This window comes from Anser brachyrhynchus, assembly GCF_964034855.1.
Source record: "Anser brachyrhynchus genome assembly, chromosome: 24".
Classification (NCBI taxonomy): domain Eukaryota; kingdom Metazoa; phylum Chordata; class Aves; order Anseriformes; family Anatidae; genus Anser; species Anser brachyrhynchus.
The window spans coordinates 3,522,923-3,539,880 of NC_137717.1; the positions used below are offsets into that span (position 1 = coordinate 3,522,923).

General features: G+C 44.0%; 1 protein-coding gene across 6 annotated transcripts in view; it reads right to left on the reverse strand.

Annotated features, from left to right (window-relative positions):
- The window catches only part of LOC308182510 (uncharacterized protein), a 92,012-nt gene that overhangs the window by 30,953 nt on the left and 44,101 nt on the right, over window positions 1–16,958 (reverse strand). For all 6 annotated transcript variants that reach the window (XR_013941841.1, XR_013941842.1, XR_013941843.1 and 3 more), the window contains 2 exons: window positions 16,734–16,840; window positions 2,623–2,710 (listed from right to left, as the gene is read on the reverse strand). Coding sequence is in view for 1 of the 6 variants with exons in the window: in XM_080567319.1 (XP_080423445.1) it covers window positions 2,623–2,710; window positions 16,734–16,840 (195 nt within the window). In the remaining 5 variants the exon portion in view is untranslated. The remainder of the gene's footprint in view (window positions 1–2,622; window positions 2,711–16,733; window positions 16,841–16,958) is intronic.

Sequence of the window (16,958 nt, forward strand, 5' to 3'; positions counted from 1 at the left end):
TTGCATCTGGGGGCGTCAGCAGGCTGGGAAGGGGGCAGGGAGAGCAGACGGTGCTTGGTGTTCCCTACCCTGCCCCGACAGGCGAAGCGGTCTCGTTCCTCCACCAAGACTGTGAGCTACACAGGGAGCTTCAGCACTTGCTCTGAAGACGGTGTCTTCTCTCTCTCTCTCACCGACAGTTCCGAGTACAATAAAATTAATCACGGATGTAAATTCCTCTGCTGCAGGTCCGGGCTTGGAGATCCTCCACGCGAGGACAGTGACCTGCCATGTTAGCACAGCCGGGAGCGCTGCCGTCAGCCCGCTCCCAGTAAACCCCAGCCGGTGACCTGTGCGTCCATAAAGCAGGGCCCCCTAGCCCTGCGGGGTGGCTAGCCCCGTCCTCCTGCCGGAAGACATCAGGGAACAACAGCCCCGCATCGATGTTCTTTACCCACACTGCGGAGAGCTCAGGAAAGGAAGGTGTCCATCATCAACTGCCCACTGTCCCTAATGAGCTGCACGGGATGTTAAATCCACGTCGTGGTGCCGGGTTCTCTGTGCAGGGGATGCAAGTTTCCAAGAGGACAACCGCTCCCTCTTTACAAGCTCAGGTACAGCATCAGAAGCCTTATGCAACTCCAACTGCGTTCTTCCAGTCATCCTGACAAGCTTCCTCGTGGCTTAAGACTTCACCCCCTTAGATCCCTTCCCGTGTTCTTGCTCGCGATCTCCCATCACTTACCTCTCAGCTCACGTCCGCCCAGGTGCAAACACTTTGAAGCCTGCAGGGGGAAGCATCCCAACAGCCCCCTCGGAGGTGCGTGGCTGGGGGCACCTCTGGGTCCCTCCGGGAACTTAACTTAATCCCGCACGGAGGGCGGCTCCTCTCCACTGTAAGGCAAATCCATCCTGAGCCTTCAATGAACTTTGACAGAGACCTGGGGAGTTTTGATTAAACACCAATTAAAGCCCCCAGAACCGTGTCAAAGAAAAAAAACAACTGAAACTGAGTCAGAGTGAACGCTAGACGTAGAAAACTTGCCTGTGCCTGCTTGGACGATGCTTATTTGCTCTCTGCTGCTCTACAACCTTTACTCCCATTTGCAAACTGAGCCAGCTGCAGACCTGAGATCGGCCACAAGCCCTCTTGATCGCCGTCCACGTGCTCCCAGCTGCTCTCCGTACAGCTCGCAGCCTGGGAACAGTCGAGGCTCTGACAAGCACCTGCACCACGCGCTCAGCAACACCGCACCACCGAGATTTCCAAGGTCAACCCAACGCGACACACGGATCTCCGCGCTGGGAGGCGTGCACGGGGATGCCTCGTGTCTCTCTAGCCTGCTGTTATCAATAATTCCTTTACCTTTTTCTTTGTTGGTGGGTTGTTTTGTTTTTTTCAATTTTGTTTTTCATTTTACAAAGCTAGCCTTCTGTTTGTAAGCGAAAACTAATTAAAGACATTTTGATTTATCTTTGTAAGAAAGCCAGTCTGTCCCCCTTGAGCGTTGTAATTTTCCAGCTTAATTGAATTCTACACCGTGTTTATGATGTAATTTTAAGAATCCCTAAAAACAAACTCGAAAGGCTCTTTTCATTAATTTTGAATTTCTTCTGCAACAGGCAGCGTTTTATCTACGGAGAGGGCTGGAGTTCCTGTCAATTGTAATAAAATCCAAATGCTTCTTAATAACTGGAGTGAAGTCAAAAGGAGCCACAACAATGAGGAATTAGAGATTAGCAGCTGTAATCATGGACTAATTGAAACAATAACCTATTAACTGGTGTCTTGGCGATCCTTGCAGACACAGGAAGCTGTATGTAACCGGAGCTGGCATTACTAAGCACATAGACTTGTCCTTCTTAATGAAATCCTTGTCTTGCCAGGAAGAGACCTCACACTTTCCCTTTCAGTGAGAATACTCAGAGTAATGAGGACTTCCTAAGTGCGTATGAAAATATTAAATGCTAATCACTGGCATTTAGTTAAGTTTCACAATTAGGAGCACATTTCGAGCTAAAGAACTACAAAATCAGCTTTTTTTTATTATTTAATTCAGCTTAGCTCTGCAGCTTTACCATTAACACACAGAGATGCGAACTCCTGCTCTGTAAACAAATTATTTTGTTGTCCGAGTTTGTTTCCAAAGTAGGTAGGTATCATATCATTAAGACGTGGCATGTTTAAGTAACTAAATCAATATTAATAGAGTGAGTAGTAACATGTCAGCTTCAGCAACGGGAGCCCTTGGGAAGGTCACCCCTGCTGAGGGTGCCCACCACCACCAGTCCCTCCCAGCCGGCAGCACGGGGCCGTTGGTGGTGCGAGGGAGCTGCTGCCTTTGCGGAGCATCCGCTGCAACGCAGGGAACGTTTGGCACCTCGCAGAAACCGGGCACGTGCCCTCCCTTCATTCAGCCCGGCAGCAAGGCAGATGTTTGCTGAACATACACAGCTCGTGCCCTGACCCACGGCAGAGGTCTGCAGCCAAACAAGTCACCGCAAAACTCCATCTCGATATCGAAATTATAAATATTACCTGGGAAAAATACGGTATTTGTTGGCTAATGCAGCCGGCACTGCTAACCTCCAAAAATAAACAAACCTTGGAAATAAAAAGGGGGGGAAACTGTAAACGTTTACCTCAATAATACCAGAAAGGAAGGCGGCACCAGCACAAGCAGTCCTGCAGAGCATCCGTGCCGTAGTTGACAGGCTACCGGCCCGAAATCTGGAGAGCAGAGCAGTATGTGATGTAAATGTTGTCCATCATAAAAATCAATGGGTCCTTTGCTAAGTGGTCAATATTTATTTAGCTTTAGCATTGTTTAATTCAATGCATCAATTAAAGATAGTGTAATGTCTGATTTGGTCCCAAGCTGCTGTTTCTGTTTGTCGTTACCTCATCTGTTTGATATCACTCATGTCTTTAAGTCCCTGCTCTTTTGTCCCCTTGCATAACTCAAGGACAGGAGTAATTGACGTGAAACTTTTAAAAATTAATTTCACCGCATATGCCACTAACAGAGAGTGCAAGTCCTCAGAATCATTTATAACTTCATGGTGATTGGCCCTGACAAAACAATACCTTAAAAACTCACGAAAGTAAATTATGGTCCGGGCAAATGGCTGAGCGCGAGCTGGGCCCAAGGCTTGGAACGCAGCCAGGCAAAAACAAAGTAATGCGCTTTTGATATTAATAACAGAGATGATATTGATCCGCAAGCCAGTGTCACTTCTACGCTCAGGCAAGGAGATTGCTTCAGGCATTTAGACCACTGAAAGCCACTTTCCATATAGGCCATTTAATTCTGGGAGTCTTTAATTATATGAAATGGAGCCCAGTTAAAGGGCCAGATACCTATTTACTCATCTTAGGTATGGGCTGTGATTCAGGAAGCTGTCAAAAAGGTATATAACTCAATTCTTAGATTTCAAAATGCAGTCATCTTTTTAAATGTTTATTTCATCTGTGGATTTCTTTGGCTCAGAGCCTGTTGGGAATTTGTAGGTACATGGACTCAAATTATAGGATGTTATTTTTCAAAAGACCTGAAGCTAATTTTCCTTTTTTTTTTTTTTTTTAAATCCAACAAAAGAAGCAACTCAGTTGAGTCAACTTCTCCTACTGAAACATGGGGTGCGATGGGAAAGAGACAGGACAGACCTGCAGTTTGAAATGCCCTCTGTCACACGTGCGCGTGCACACATGACATTGCACTTGCTATCCTCAACCAAAAACGATGGGATTTGCATGAATAACTTTGTTTGACTTCCAAGAGAGACGCACCATACTCACAAAGGTGGTTTTCCCAGGCCGAGGTGCTTGTGCTCCAGGGGTGCTGACCCCTTGCATCGGCCTCCCCCGGTGCAAGGCACTCGAGTGCCCGCCTGCCGTACGGGGGGCTGCCCTCCAGCAGGCTCCCGGTGCACGCTCAGAGTTAACAGAGAGGGAGCTGAACAGACCCCCTCGGCCAGCATAGATCTCCGATTCTGAGAACATCCGCAGCCAGCGCTGCTGCCCAAATGCGATTTGTGTAGTGCCTCAGCCCTAGGTGAAACCCAGGAGCGCCGCAGTTGGCGTCATCACAGGAGGGACTGCTCCGGCCTCTGCTTCAGGAATAGACAGGTACGTAACAGTAAAAATAAAATAAACTAAACTATCACTTAGTAAAGGTAATCTACAGCCACATTCTGAAGGACCACAGTGCTTTCCAGAAAGCTCCTTAAATCTCCTCCTGCAGCGTCTAACACGTGTCTGCTACAAACCCTCCCTGGGGTCAGGTCTCGCCAGGCAGCACGGAGCACGGCTGCTCAGCGCCTCCTCAGCCCGGCTTCGCTGGGCCTTTCCCTGCTCACAGGGCAGGATGCTGCCCGTGTTCTGCTCCCCTCTCGATTCCCACACTGCTCCCCACCGCCGAAACTCACCCGCGCAGAGCCCAGGTTCCTGGGCTTTAATTCAGCAGAAACGAGGAAGTGAAATCCCTCGCCCCAGCCCACGTACGGCCTGCGCCCGGGCTCTGCTGCTCCAGCGGTGCCTTGCCCTTCTGCCGCAGCAGAATGTTAGCTTTAATTAAAGGCACCATCTACACGGCTAACCTCAGAAGGCTGAAGGTTTGCGCTCCTATTAAGATAGTTAATTCCATCCCTAAAGAGATGCTGAGCTCCGAGCTCGATGGCAGCACCAATTTGGGTGTTAGGGAGCAGGCGGCCGGCAGCGCTCATGCCTGGGCCCCTGGAACCACTTCCAGGAGGGTGAAAGAGCTCCTGAGCTCGATGCCGAAGCAGCTGAACTGTCTGCCTACTTCTGTACAACGTATGTAGCTGCCGTACAGCTCTGAGGAACACGTTGTTGGGTTTTCTTGGGGATGTGAAGCGAGCTGAGTCCTAAATGCAGCCGTAGCACGTAACAGCAAGAAGTACATCCTCCGCCATTCTCGCGTTTCTCGATGCCAATGTTCATACCAGAGGACTTCACTACACAGGCACTTCGTCCTCATCATTTCTGGGTCAGCTTTTAAGTAACCATGAGTGGCAAAGCAGCTTAAAAAGTCGGGGAAAAAGTGAATCAGGACATGGGATCCCCAGAAATCACTAATTGTTTTTGTTGGTCATATTAGGGAGGCTGCAAGAACGGGAGTCTCCTGCGTTGTGTGAGGAGTCCCAGTGCTGCCTTTCTCTCACGGATTTCTTGTTACGAAATGAGCAGAACACCCAAAGACAAAACGTGCCTGAAAACAATGAAGAACAAAACCACCACGTCTCCAGTGCTACCAGCCGGGCAGCCGCACGCATCCTCGCTGCAGTCAACATTCATTCAATTTAATAAGACTAGTTGGGAGGGAGGAAGGTAGAAGGGGCTTGGTGCTATGTCAGCATGCATTTTGCCTCTGTAATCCATCAGGTTTCTCTTTTAATTTCTGTAAATAAACAAGCCTGGCCATCTGCCTACTTCGGGTGAGGTATTTGCGTCCCCTCTTACATTCTCTTCTGGTTTTTGACTGGAAACCTCCCAAATGAAAGAGTTAACTCACTTCCTGTATTAAATATTTACATAAAAATGTTAAGGAAGGTGTGTGTAAATTATAAATAATGTAAGGCAGGACTGGTCTCGGTTAGAGCTAAGAGACCCAAATTGTATCATCATAATACATTATTCACATATAATGCATCTATTCTCCTCCATTAGTGTTACTAGAAAAAGCCCCTGAGTGCTTAAGTTGAATTTGGAAGAGTGTAATAAATGTGAGATAAACAAATAGCAGTGGGGATGCATCTGTAGTTAAACAAGTGTAAATTAGAGCTCAGCCTAATTCCTCCAAACTACACCTAGGACAAACATGACGCTTTCCAGAAACAAGAGATCAGTTACAAACTGCAAAAAAAGACACAATAAATCCAAATTACCTGATATCGTTCCCCTAAAAAAAAAAAAAAGGAAGAAGAAAAAAGGGGGTTTCCATGGAGAACAGCATTCTGCTGAATATTCTCTGGCGGAGTTATACTTAAATAACCTTCATGTTGTGACAGAAATTGACAAATGTAAAAATGCAGAGTTAAAATCACGCTTGCTCCTAATGCCCAGCGTGTGTGCACCTTCCAGTGACACCGAACAGAAACACGCTCCGAGTCCTCTTCTACTGCTGGCCCACGCTACCCAGCTCAGATCCTACAAACGCATTTCCAAGTCCGTGACTCCCAGGTGCTGTTGGCTCTCCTTTGTAATGTGAAGGACGATGAGCAGGCTACAGGAGTTACTAAGGACTGCGTCTGCTCATGGGTAGTTAAAAGCCATTTATCTTTGTGCCTTTATTTGCTGTGAGCTTTCATAGTTCTTGTAGGCCATTCCTCCCCCAGCCTGGAGCTGGGCAGCAGTTGCGCTCCCCTACACGGGCGGCTCAGTTCCTGCAGTTCCTTCCATTTCACACCTGCAGAATTACCTGCTGTCTGCTCACAGCCTTGTCTGGTGTCAGGGAGAGGCGTCCTAAAAGAGATCTATTAAAATGAAATAGGGCCGAGCGTGCGCCCTCCGGCAATCAGCTGGCTGCAAGGTCTGAGGCACCAAGTTTGGGGGCTCCTGGCACAAACCAGCCCCGGGCAGAAACCTAAGCCCTGCAACAGGTCCCTGAGACCTGGTCAAACCCTGACAACCTCTGAATTGGTCCTGAATCTCTACAAACACCAGTCAAACCCTTCCCTCCCCGGATCCCAGCAGCAGCGCCAGCAGCAGCAAAGGCAGGCTGAGGGACCGGGCTCTCACGCTGGCCCCAGGGGAAGAGGGACGGCAAATCCCGGCGCAGCTCCTGGCAGCAGGACGCGGCCGTGACAAGCTCTGCAGGCACGCTTCGTCTCCTGCCAGCTCAGGAAAGCTATCCCAGTTGCTGTCCCAAATTTTCTTTTCAACTAGAGAGCTTCTTTTCCCCAGGCCCAGAGAAATATCATCAGCTGCTGATTACTGAGAGCTCGAGAAGTGATTTATTAATTTCCCACTCACTTTCAGGTTGGGAACATGACTGTACTCAAGAGCAGTCGCCTGATTCCTTGGGCTACTTCTGCCAGGTGTCTCCCAGTGCCTCGAGCCTCTCTCTTTCTTTTTTCACACGGCTTTACATTACTGCGATACACAGAATTGTTTCGGGATTTCCTGGGGCTATTTTTTTGCTTTTTAAATATTTTCCTGGAAGTGAAACACATAAACGTCCCCTTCCCCTCACCAACACAAATATTTCTGCCTGCTTGGAGTTGCGACTCCCTTCTGCTCGCTAACGCTGACGTATCTTGTAGGGGAATTAACTCTGACTGGGGAGCCAGGCAGGCACAGGGGAGCACTTGTGGATAAGCCGAGGGCTCCCGTGGCCCAGCGACCAAGCCACGGGCTATTCACAAAGCGAGGGTGGCAAGTCGCTGATTCCGATGGTCACTTTCTTACTCCAAGTGCTTTCAAGAGACACTTTTTTCCATTTTTTATGTATTCTCCTACAATACCCATCTCCTCCACTGAGCTGCCTACAAGGGTGCTAAGCCAATGCTGGACATCACAATTTAGAGGGACGTCGTTCCTGGTATCCTGGTGGCATCCTTGGTTCCTTTCACCGTCCTTTACAAATCAAGCACGTCTCTCTTTTCATCAGAGTAGGCTGGGAGAAAGAAGCAGGATTCTGATGGACTAAGTAAGATTTTTCTCACACTCTGCAAAATCCCACTGGGCTACCAGCAGGGCAGCTGCCTGGTGGCATGCTCATGTGTTACAAATGGTGACTGAAGCAGCTAACCTGAAAAATTAGTATGCATAGTGCTGGTGAAAAACAAATGATATGTCACAGCCTGAACAGTCACAGTGCTAGAGGAAAAAAATTGTTGCTTTAGGGCAGCATCTTGATTTGCTATGGGTTGAAGAGCTGGAAAAAAACCCCACCTGTTGCAAGTGCAGCACAAAGAACATGGGGTCAGCAAACGCTCCTAGGGCAGCAACATCAAACAGCGACTACAAACGTCTGTTCTGGTGTCAGAAACAGCGATTCTGCTTCTGCCACTGCCCCACTAAGGCATTTCAGATTTCCTCTACTACCCTAGAGCTGTACCACCATTTTCTCAGCTGTGAAGAGTAAGAGCTTCCCAGGGCTGTATAGTGTTTAGAGATCTTCAGGTGAAAGTGCTACTGTAAGCACAAGGAATATTCTCATTCCTAATTACCAGCACACATTAGAGGAATTGCAGTGCAGCATGTTCAGTCCAGCAGGTCCTAGAACACCACACTGTGGTGCACAGATGTAAAGTTAACATTTAGGCTTAAGTGCTTCTCAGAAAGGCTTCATAAATGAATCTCGTTGAAGTGAAAATGCCGAGCACATGTGAATAGTGTTAGTGCTGTTCTGATTTATTTATTTCTTTATTTTACTATTTATTCCTGCTAACCATGGATGTTCAAGTTCAAGGACCAAGCACCTTCTCTGAACTGCAACTCAATTACACTTTGAATGACTTCTGTTTGGCAAGTAATTTTGCTGCTGTGCAGATGAGGCTTACAGCAACAGTGCAGTCCTTTTGCCTCCTTTCTGCAGAGCTCAGAGACCCTTGCTAAAATAATCAAATTTATTATCAGTGCAAGTAAAACAGGAGCAAAATAGTTGTCTGATTTGTGGAATGCCTGGAACAAATAACATTTCCAGCACATGGGAATTTTCACTTTCTGGACACCAAGAAAGGGAAATACTTATTTAATAAGGAATCCTTAGTCTGAATTTTTAATGTCATTTACAAGTTGCACTGTGAGCAATATCTTGTGCTGACAAACTGTGCACTGATGAACATGCAGTTGATAAACAGGAATTTCCCAGGACATCATAGAAGTAGAAAAAGGATATAAGGAACACTCTGAAATCATACCCTGAATACAGGAGAACTCTAAACCTTAAAGTCTGCACCCATACAACTGGGAGGGTTAGACGAACTGATCCACTTTAGCTTACACTTAGTAAGCTAAGTGTAAAGACAACTCAATCAATTTGCTCGATGGGAAGCCCATCAAAACTGCTTCAACCTGTACGAACTTATGCCAAGAAGTTCTGGTTCTAACATAGTTTGTCCAAGGCACCAGAAAACAATGAGTTACAGCAACACAACAGGAGATAATAAAAATGTGTATAAACATCCATGCCTTTAGGTGAGACAGCACAGGTCACAGTCTGAAGTTATCTCCCAAGGTGGTAACATTGTTTGATTAACAGGACTGTCCAGAGAACTCAGAATCATGTACGAATTCAAGGTCATGGCTCTTGGGACCAGGACAAATAAGACAACCACCACAGGATACAGCCAAAGAGGACGAAAAGGAATTGCAGTGGAAGATGAGAATCATGAATGAGCCAGCCTCAGGAACACTGCACTCCAGAATGGAAGCCAGAGAAGTTTCTAGTCCCAAGCCACACAAGAGATGACTGTGCAGGCACCTGAGAAGTGATGATTACAAGTGCAAATCCCAAGACAAAGGTCACAAACTTTTAAGGATGCCAAGAAAAGCAAATACTCAAACAAAACTACAAGACAGTGCCAAGCAATTCTGACTTGTGGTACAAGGTCGGAGAACATGACTGCAATCTGCATCTGGAAATGAGGATTAAGATGTAATTTTAGGTAATATTTGAAACTTGCCTCTGTCATCGAAGCAGAGAAGGGCGAGCTTTCTGCTCTAATATGCAATTACTGCAGGGGTGCAAAGTACCAACCAGGATGCCACCAACAGAACCTGCAGCATTCCTTGGACATCAAAGGTGAAGACCTAGCTGGTTGCTCACGCCAGGAGGAATGAGCTTCCAGAAGCTGCAGGACTGTTGCTACCATCAAACAAGCAAGAAAAGTCCTATGGAGCCCAAAAAAAGATTTGTGACTGTGCATTTGTGACATATAGCTCTTACTTGCACGTTGACCTGTGGCGTCTAGCAGCACACGTTCTGAGGACGGAGAACAGGAGGTAGATGAGGAACTTCTTGCGGGTATACAGGAGGTTCCCCGTGCATTGTCATCTCCTTGCCTTCCTCAAAATCTGTTGCATGTTGCATCAAGAGGCTTTATATGACACAGAAAATCCTCAGAGCTAAGAAATGTAACTACAATTCCTCAATTGAGTTTAAAAATGCTAAGGTCAATCCCAACAAATGAGCAATAAAGATAAGGAAAAAATGCTCATAAAGCTTCCCACAAAAGTACTGCAGAACTCTAGGAAGAGGTCAGCCTCACCACTTGTTTTTTTAGACACCATTAGGCTGTATGCTCCCTACGTCAAGGGAGTCAGACACACACACACCCCTTAGTAAAATGTCCAGCACAACGGGACCCAAATTTCAAGTGGGCAATGTCTATGTTAATGTAAATAATAGGTAACAACTTCAGGGTTTTCTAAAATACACACCAGCAAAAACCTACTGGAATGCACCCCGGAATCACAAGAGAGTAGGGAACATTTTTTTTCCCTAGTAAGGCATCTGTCCTCCATTCATTAGCATCCAATTACCTCCTGAGTCCTTTCCCCAGTGCTGGGGGTTTCTTTACAACAAAATAAAACAATATTACAAAACAACAACAAGAACCCTGACTCCAAGTGTCCCTTAGCGTGATTAATTGTCAGATTCAGGGAAAAGCTGAAAGCACAGGAACAGCACCAGAGAAATCCCCGTGCAAGCTACCGAGACTTACAGGAGCTGCTGTATGCTGAGAATTGCAGCCTCCTAGCACGCCACTGCCCACAGCAGATTACTTTACACGGTGATGATGACGATCACACAGATGTATTCGGCAGTACAGAAATCTGGAGGATCCGCTGTCACAGTTTCTCCAGCTATTCCAGATGATTCCTCCAACATTTACGTGCTGATTGAAAAGTGTGCATGAAATTAATGCGCGCGCGCACGCCAACATTTGAGTGCTGGGGAGGGAAGGGAACTGCAGAAACGTTACCAAAATCTCAGTTACGAAAATAGTTTAAACACTGAGCTAACAAATTAGGCAGTATTTTCTCTACCAGCACGTTTACTTAGCTAGCATTATCGCTGCTAAATATGCAACTCTGTGCCGTTTTCTTCAGTCTTTATCTTGAGGTGTCAGTCTGCCTAAGAATTCCACAAACAAATAACTGGAATCACTTATAAATAGCTGGCTTTAATAACAGTAGATGCTAGGATGACTGTAAAAACACTCCAGTTCCATTAACTCACTAAAATCAGCCGAATTATACAACAAAGATAATTACGTTAAGCAAATTTATAAAGTTACATAAAATAAAAAGGAGCAGAAGAACGAGGTAGAGATGAGGATGCCCTATTTTAAAAGAATTTCTGCTGGAAAAGACTAGGTCAATTGCATAAAAATGTTCAGATTTGTTTATGTTCTTTAACTTACAATACTGATCATTAGCAAATATGCTTTTTTGGCTTCTTTCCATAAGCAATTCACTAGAAATAGAACCGTCTGTTTTAAGCCTGAACGCTCCCTTAAAATATTTGCATCCCAGTCTCCCACTGGGGCAGCACACAACATTCAGATCCCGAATGCTGACTAAAAACAAACGGTAAAATAACTGACCTGTTTTCCTAGCTTCTGAAAAGCGCTGGGTAAAGAACAGCCTGAAGTGTGAAAAATGACACGACTTTCACAATTACTGCGTCGCTAGCAGACGAGGGTGTTAACTAATTGCACCGAGGAAAACATTTTTCTTCCAAAACTTCCAGAGGAATAATATTATTTGTAGATATATTTATACAGTTATTTAATGCGATAGTGTCCCTTTAAGTAAACTTGTCACAGAAGATTTATTTTTTTCCCCATTGTCTAAGAGTACAGTGTAGGGAGTACAAAAGGTCCACTGGCCAGGACACAAACCCCAGAGGCTGAGGCTAACAAAGCGGCTGACAAGGAGCGACTGGGTGACACAAGGGATGAAGCGTTCACAAGATCCTGCTGTTACAGATAGTAGAAACATAAAAATAACCAATATTTGATTCAAAGGAATTAGGAATACTGTTAGCATCAGAAATATAAAAACTGCAGCGTTCAAGAACTGGAAAAGGTTGTGGATATCACCTATTTAATTATTTCCAAATACTTTATCATATATCTAGATGTAATAACTCAATTTTATGCCACTTTCATGGAAATCTATTTCATTCTTTTCTTACATTTTTTAGCTTTTCCATCATTCTGTTCCATTTAATGAATACACGGATTTTGAATATTAGGTGAATAGTCCTTGCAACTGAACACAAAAGGGAAATGATGCAGATAGCATTATGGTCCCGCTTCTTCTCCTTGCATTAGGTTGGAAATGATATGCAGTAGGGATTATGCTTTGTTTAAAGCTGAGCCTCTGCCTCTAAAAGAATACATTATACAAATCTTCTAATGTTGTTGAAATTCCCCAAAACTTGATTGTGTCAGACATAATGTGGCAATGAGGTTCTTATCCCTACCTTATGCCGAATAAATATCTAATATCAGAGAGTATAACCTTGGAAAAGTATACACCAGGGAACATCCCTCGTGTCAATAATTCATAGGGCTGTTGGTGGGAAGGTACATGCAGCTAGCCCCTAACATTATACGGAATACATTAGTGCCCACGCAGCCACAGCTCCCCGGGAAGGCGGTGGGGGAAGGGGAGAGGCAGGAGCAGACGGACGGACGGACGGACAGACTCCCTGGCAGCCTGATTAAAAAAAAAACAACAGAATTCTTCAAAGTAGCACTTTCTCTGCCAAAACAAACAAGACCCCACATCAGACTCGTGCGAGGGACGGAGCATGTGGAGCGTGCATTGTGACACACGCACGTGCTCCCGGATTTGCTTTGCGTTTCCTAATTGCCAGAACGAGGGTTCCTGCCCCGGCTGCAGGGAGCGCGCCGCTGGGATCCAGAGCGCGCCCCGATGAGCGAGGCCCCCACGAGCCCACGTATTAATTCGACCGCCGTTAATCCTAAAATCAATACATTCGGGTTCAGTGGTATTTCTGTAGGCAGAAATACAGTTGCCATTCAAATGAGCTGAAATAAATAAGAAAAATTTCAGATAGCACGTATCTGCCTTAAAGACGATTGCGATTTTAATTAAAGGCAAAAAACGAGAGTGGATTTGAATACAGTTTGAGGTCTTCTGCATTCCCATTTGCTCTTTAACAGTTACAGTTTTAATGATTTAGGAACCAGAAGAATAACTAAGAAACCCAACAGTCATTATCTCAAATAATGAGACTTTTTAATGCAAAATCAATGTTTGTTATAATGAAAATAGATTCCTCAGCTCCTGCAGGGTGATATGTACAATTCTTTTTCGCCATTAAATAGAATGTGATTGCTTATTTTCACCAACATGATGAACATTTTTATTCAGGAGTAAAAATAAAATGTCAGAATTTATTTACTGTTATTAAGCACATGTATTTAACCAGAAGCTCCCACCATATGACTGAAGCTGAGGAAACTGGGAATAATTTTCTGTGAACTTTCAGAAGCTTGGGGAATAAATGCAAAATTTCCAGCAAGTAATGAAAAAGCTCGCTCTGGGAAAAAATTGTCAGGTTGTATTCCAGCTCCTGTTCAGATGGTTGGCCAAACTCTTTGTTATGTCAAACGAACCAAACTCAAAAGCTAATGAAAAATATCTAAAGCACATTTAATGAAGTAAAAGAAAACACTTCTTCCATAACAAGATATCAAAACTGTTATCGATGCAGAGCAATTTTTTTTAATGCTGATGAATGTATTTATGGTGATTTTTCATCTCTAAACATTAGGAAAAGCATTCGTAATAATACTCCAGAGCTATTTCCTCTTAAGAGTCCAGATCTAAAACAAAGCATAAAAATTCTGGGGCTAAATGCTTCATTGTGAAACACTTTGTGTATTTCTGAATGCTCATATTTGGCTTGTTTATGCATGCTATACCCAAAAGGTATAAAATCAGAACATGAAAAAGACGACAGAATTTGCAGCAGAGCTGCCAATATCCTTTAACGTGTTTTCTTGGGTTCTTGTACAGGTATCAGGGGAAGAACAAGTTCTCACTGGAAGAGAACCACAACTGGGAGCAGATCTGCACAGGAATGTCCATGAAAAACATGGGGTTGGGCAGCTGCGATCTCTGAAAGGTGCCTTCTGCAGGAACGACACCGCTGACGAGTATCTTTCAGTCACCCGTGTATGGGAGGAATTTCCTGGAGTGATGCAAACATGTAGGAAAAACGTACTCTGTCTGGACTGGGAGCCCCTCGAGAGCATCTGCAGCAAACAGAGGCAAAGCAGGACTAACTATAGCAGGTTGCTGCGGGCTGTGTCCAGTCAGCCAGGGTTACTGGCTACTTTTAGGTAACGTATTATGATCCACTCACGCTGTACACCACCGTATGAAACGCTCTGTACATATACTAGTAGCTTCCAAAGTTTTCACTGAGGAATTTTAAAGCGTTATTGGTGTGAAAAGACTACAAACACTATTTTTCAGTAATAATAAACGTAAAGAAAAGGTTAGCACATCTTTCTAAATAAACCAGGCAATGGGAATCATGTTTACTGAACTGCACTCATCTGTTGTGCAGACCTCTGCATGGTTGTCATTTCTCCATGCATATTTATTCCAACTTGTTAGCTCAGGCTACATCCACACGCAGAACAGAGCTTCTGGACTTGTGGCAACTCCTGAAGCAGTAATACTTATTAACCAGTTCAGCTTGGCTCCAAAGCAGTCACTTAATGGGGAAGACTCAGCAACTGGAATTATAGAAAAGTTTCCACGAGGATATTTTATTTTATAAACTGCTAATTTTTATCAATGTTCATTTTTCATGAACACTGGAAAAATGGAACTTTCAGAGGATCATTTATTAATGAAAAGCAAATTCCAATCCACACAGAGGCTTCTGTGAAAATCAGCAGAGGATTTTCATGAGCAAGAAACATTTAAGGGAAACTACTTTGTGCTCATTCAGTAAAATACAGCAATAATTTTATGACAGATAACAACTTCAGTCGTAGCTAAACTTTACAGGTCAAATTTGATGGTTTATTCTCAAGGTTGTTAAAAATATTATCAAAATATATTCAAGGAAGAGTATTAGTTATGTAACATTTTCAGGAAATCATGATCTGCTCATAGATATGATGCAGGCAGAAGTAAGGCCTAAATTCTTTGAGTAAATTACTCATTGTGACTTTTTTTTTAATCTTCAAACTAACCATGATTGACATTAGAGGACAGTCATTATAGTCTACAGTGGCAGAATTCAGACCGTTAAACAATATACAACTAACTGCAAGAAATGCAGTTTATGTAGGAACTCTCCCTAATGTGCATGTTGTTTGTAACAAAACATACAAAGCCTCACATTACGGAACCTGTGTGCATTCATATACGCTGCTCCACTGTGGTGCCCATGCAGATGTGCCTTTTTGAAACAGTTTTCAGAACTAAAAAAAATATTTTATTTACAGCATATCAGTTGCCTGTGTTGCCCTGCATTTGGCTTAGTTATTAAATAAAGAATATTAAATACTTAAATGTATCTGTGCCATAGAACTGATTTGTTAGCAAACTACATACAGGAAAGAATTAACACCATTCAAGCATTTATGACAGCACAAGATGTTCCAGACCGTGTCACAGACTAATGCAGTAACTCTGAAGACTGTTATCTCTGAGATCTTACAGCAACTACCACTAATGGCAAGCTCCTTCCTGGCAGAATATCTAAAATACTTAAGAGCAAGTATTTCTAAGAAAGATGAGCAGTATTAAAGTTTCAGGATGGGGCTACTTTCAGCGACGGAGTTTTCCTAATGGGATTCATCTTCAGTATCGAAATCACATGCTTCAGTAAGAAATGGGACAGACCAAGAGTTATAACCAAGAGTCATATTTGCAAGACAATTTTTGGTATGTGAATACATTCACTTCAGAGGTAATAGTGAGGCAGCTTTCAGCAGAGCTCGGAATAAACACATAGATGAAAAACTGAGCGCTGGCCTTTCTTGGAACCTTGACTGTCATGGAACAGCTTTCCTTCTTTTCCTTCTTTCTCCCTTCTCCTTAGCATTTAGGAGTTTGAAAATCTGTAATGCATCTTTTTCAACATGCAGGTGTATTCACTATCAGCTAAACTGAAGGCCCAATCAGCATACATAAACTCTGCCCCTAAGCAGTCTGTCCTGGTTTATACAGAGATTAGGATTGCTTTGAATTACACATGCAATCAGGACATTTCATACAGCAAATTGTGGTCATTTTGACAGCTATACAGCAAGCTTAATTTCAGGCCTAAGTATATATGATATTCAGAGATACAATGAGGTAATTTAACATTTAAAAAGGGGAATATGTAGTACAAATTAGTAGAAAAATCATGACACTTACAAACCTGTTCTAAAGATGTATTGTTCCTTTTTCTTCAGAAAAAAATCAGTTTCTATTAAGAATAAATTAACCACTAAAGAATTCCACTGATGGTCAATTCATATTGGAAATCTATTTTAACCTTGGAAAAGAAAGGAAGGAAAAGGAGGGAAGGAAAGAGGGAGGGAGAGAGGGAAGAATGCAGATACAAAGATGCATGCAGAAACACAGCACTTCTAACATGCAGCCTGCAGAACAGCAGCCCCCGTGACTGCAAACTCCTCGTCAGAGGATGTCAGCTGTTCTTACAACAGCTTTTCAGAGTAAGCAGTCTTCATCGTAACATATAGAGAGATACACACGTATATATAAATGTACAGACCTCTGACTGAAGAAACCTGCTCTCTTTTCTGAGGTGTGGGAATCCTAAGCACGGAGGAGATCTCACACGACGGGCTTGCTCCTGCTCTGTAAACCAGAGTATGAAACCTGCAGTGATGAACAGAATATTGACCAGATGTATCTAGAGATCTAGACGCCGCTTATGCCTGTTATCCCCAAACATCCTGCTTTGTAAAAACAAAAATCTGGCATGCATTTGAACCCT